The sequence below is a fragment of the Pyrus communis genome, chromosome 17, assembly GCF_963583255.1.
Source record: "Pyrus communis chromosome 17, drPyrComm1.1, whole genome shotgun sequence".
Classification (NCBI taxonomy): domain Eukaryota; kingdom Viridiplantae; phylum Streptophyta; class Magnoliopsida; order Rosales; family Rosaceae; genus Pyrus; species Pyrus communis.
Genome location: NC_084819.1, coordinates 3,460,356 through 3,463,006, shown reverse-complemented (window position 1 = coordinate 3,463,006; position 2,651 = coordinate 3,460,356). Strand labels below are relative to the sequence as shown.

Genomic DNA, 2,651 nt, shown 5'->3' with positions numbered 1-2,651 from the left:
CGCAAGGATTAATCGGAGTTGTGATCTCTAGAAGAATTTGGCAAATGAAGATTAGATAGAGAAGAGAGATGGAGACAAACAATTATCATGCGGGTAGACAAGGGATGAGAATTGCGCAGTAGGCTATTCGGCAAAGAGGCCGCCGGAAATGTCACTGGAAGAGGAATCGGGGAAGGGTAATGGCCGCGTTGTACTGTACGTTTTTCTTTAATTTTTAAAGGGCGTAATTCAAAGATTATTGGGTGTCCAAATAAAAGTGTTTTGGCGGCCCAAAATAACTCAGCCCAGTGATCAATAGTTTAAGTTGGGCCTAGATGCCCATTAAAAGCCCATTATAATATTACAAACTTTATCGTAATAACACCTGTTATTCAGGGCTATAACGGGTAAATTGCCTCGTACTCTCTGTTTGTAGGGTTTAAGTAGCGTCTTACGCCGTCAGATATATATACAGAAGCTCAAAACACCGAGCGCGCGGCCGCGACCGGGAGCTTGTCCATCTACTTTACCAGGAAGGAAAGGAAGCAAAGGCGTGCTCTCCGCCATCAAAATGGTATCTTCAATTTCTCCTTCTCCCTCTTTCGCTTCTGTTTGACATGTTTATGTATATATAGGCGTATCAACGCGTATACATATTATATATATATATATATATATAATACATGTAAATTTATATATGAACGGATCATTTAGTCAAATGGGTTCTCTTTAATTTTTCTCTTTTGGCTGTTTTTGAACTTTTGAGTTGTATTTTGTTCAGGTTCTGAAAATACTGTGGGTTATTTGAAAATTCTGAAAATATTAAGTGAGTGCATAGTTGAGGTATTTTGTTCAGGTTCTGAAAATATTGTGGGTTATTTGAAAATTCTGAAAATATTAAGTGAGTGCATAGTTGAGGTTTGAGAATATAGGTACACGGATTTTTGGAAGGTTGATAAGGTGCGTTTTAGGTATGAGTTAATTGGCATATAGTGAAAAATTCAGGGATTATGCAGAGAAAATGTAGACATTATACAGAAAATGGTGGAAGAGGTTAAGAGGGAGGAACTTCCTCGAAATAATGTTGTATTTATATTTAGGTAGCTGAACTGGTTTGAAATAATGTTGCATAGCGTTTCGGAGTTGTTTGGTTTTCTGATCTTAGATTCCGGTGCTGTTATTGCGGTGTCAATGTAACTGCGTCTTACTTTTTGGCATAATTCTTTGCATTGTAGATGACTAGTTACAACAGTCTTTTAATAAGCAACTGCCGATGTTCGCCCGTGTCAAGAATGTTTTGAAGCCCCAAAACAATTTAATATAAAGTTTTCGTTTTGTTTTCAATCACATCTCGAAGAAACTGTATCGACGATAATACATCTGTTTTAGTTTATTCGTATTCTGGTCTGGGTCTAGTGTTTAGAGTTAGTGTTTTCTATCACATATATATGTTGAAGTTGAAGTTGAAGTTGAAGTTGGTGCTTAGAGTTTTTGTTTGCTGTTTCTTTGACAGCCTAAGCAAATCCATGAAATTAAGGACTTCCTTCTCACTGCAAGAAGGAAAGACGCACGCTCTGTGAAAATCAAGAAGACCAAAGATGCGGTGAAGTTCAAGGTTCGATGCTCCAAGTACCTTTACACACTTTGTGTTTTTGACACAGAGAAGGCTGACAAGCTTAAGCAGTCTCTCCCTCCAGGTAATATGTTGTCAAAACACTATCATCTGTTTCTGGAACGCGTACAAAACAAAAAACTGTTATCTAACAACATACTATGAAGCTAGAGTAACACTTGTATCAGATAAGCATGAAGAGGCTACACATTTTAGCGGATGCCAGTTATGTTCCCCTGGCTCTTACAACAACAACAACAATGCCTTATCCCACTAAGTAGGGTTGGGTGTATGAATCATAGAATGCTCTCTCATATTAGTCATAGACAATAGATAAATAAGTTATACGCACTGCGCTCACTTGTACGCGAAGTCTTCTGTTGGCTCTAAGTACTCCATGTCTTTTCTTAAAGACTCATTCCAAGTTTCTAAGGTCTTGTTTTGCCCTTTTTGCCCCGAGCCTCTGTCTCGTAATTGCATCTTCTTACTATATTATCTCTAGGATGCACTTCCTGAAGCTATGAAGTTTATTTTCTTGCAGATTCAATGATGTTTTATTTTTTTACGTGCAGGTTTGAATGTGCAAGACCCTTGAATTGGAATCAGCTGAGGCTGTGAGATGGTTACCAGGACTTGAGAGTTGGAAACTTATCTTTTGTTGTTTTTTTAACCGTAATCGAAGTACATTGCGTGGAATTTTTGCTTCCATTCTGCACTAGTATGGTGATAATGTTTAAATTCTAAAATTATGTCGATTTAGACCTGTTTCTTTGTAGGAATGCAGGCATCGGTTTCAAGACTTTTTTTTTTATATTTCCTTTTTTTTAATTAAATCGACTTTTTATTTCTTTTCTTAATATGAGAATTTTTTTAATGTTATATTGTTCCGAAAATAAATAATTAAAACGGCCCGAAAAGTGTTTGTAATCTGGACAACATTTGAGCCCAATACTAGTGAAAGATGTTATTGTCGTTGCTGGTGATAGCTGTTAAAATGTCCGGATATTGGTCTTTTTTGAACTTAAGATTTTTCACTTATCAGTGAAAAAGAATATCAGTA

The 2,651-nt window shown here is 36.7% G+C and overlaps 1 protein-coding gene across 1 annotated transcript; it reads left to right on the top strand.

Moving 5' to 3' along the window:
• The first annotated feature begins 418 nt into the window (after positions 1-418).
• Positions 419-2,390, top strand: LOC137722804 (large ribosomal subunit protein eL38z/eL38y-like). The gene is made up of 3 exons (XM_068461900.1): positions 419-553; positions 1,493-1,676; positions 2,164-2,390. The coding sequence occupies exons 1-3, from the start codon at positions 551-553 to the stop codon at positions 2,184-2,186; spliced, it is 210 nt and encodes a 69-aa protein (XP_068318001.1). The 5' UTR covers positions 419-550; the 3' UTR covers positions 2,187-2,390.
• Positions 2,391-2,651: the final 261 nt, after the last annotated feature.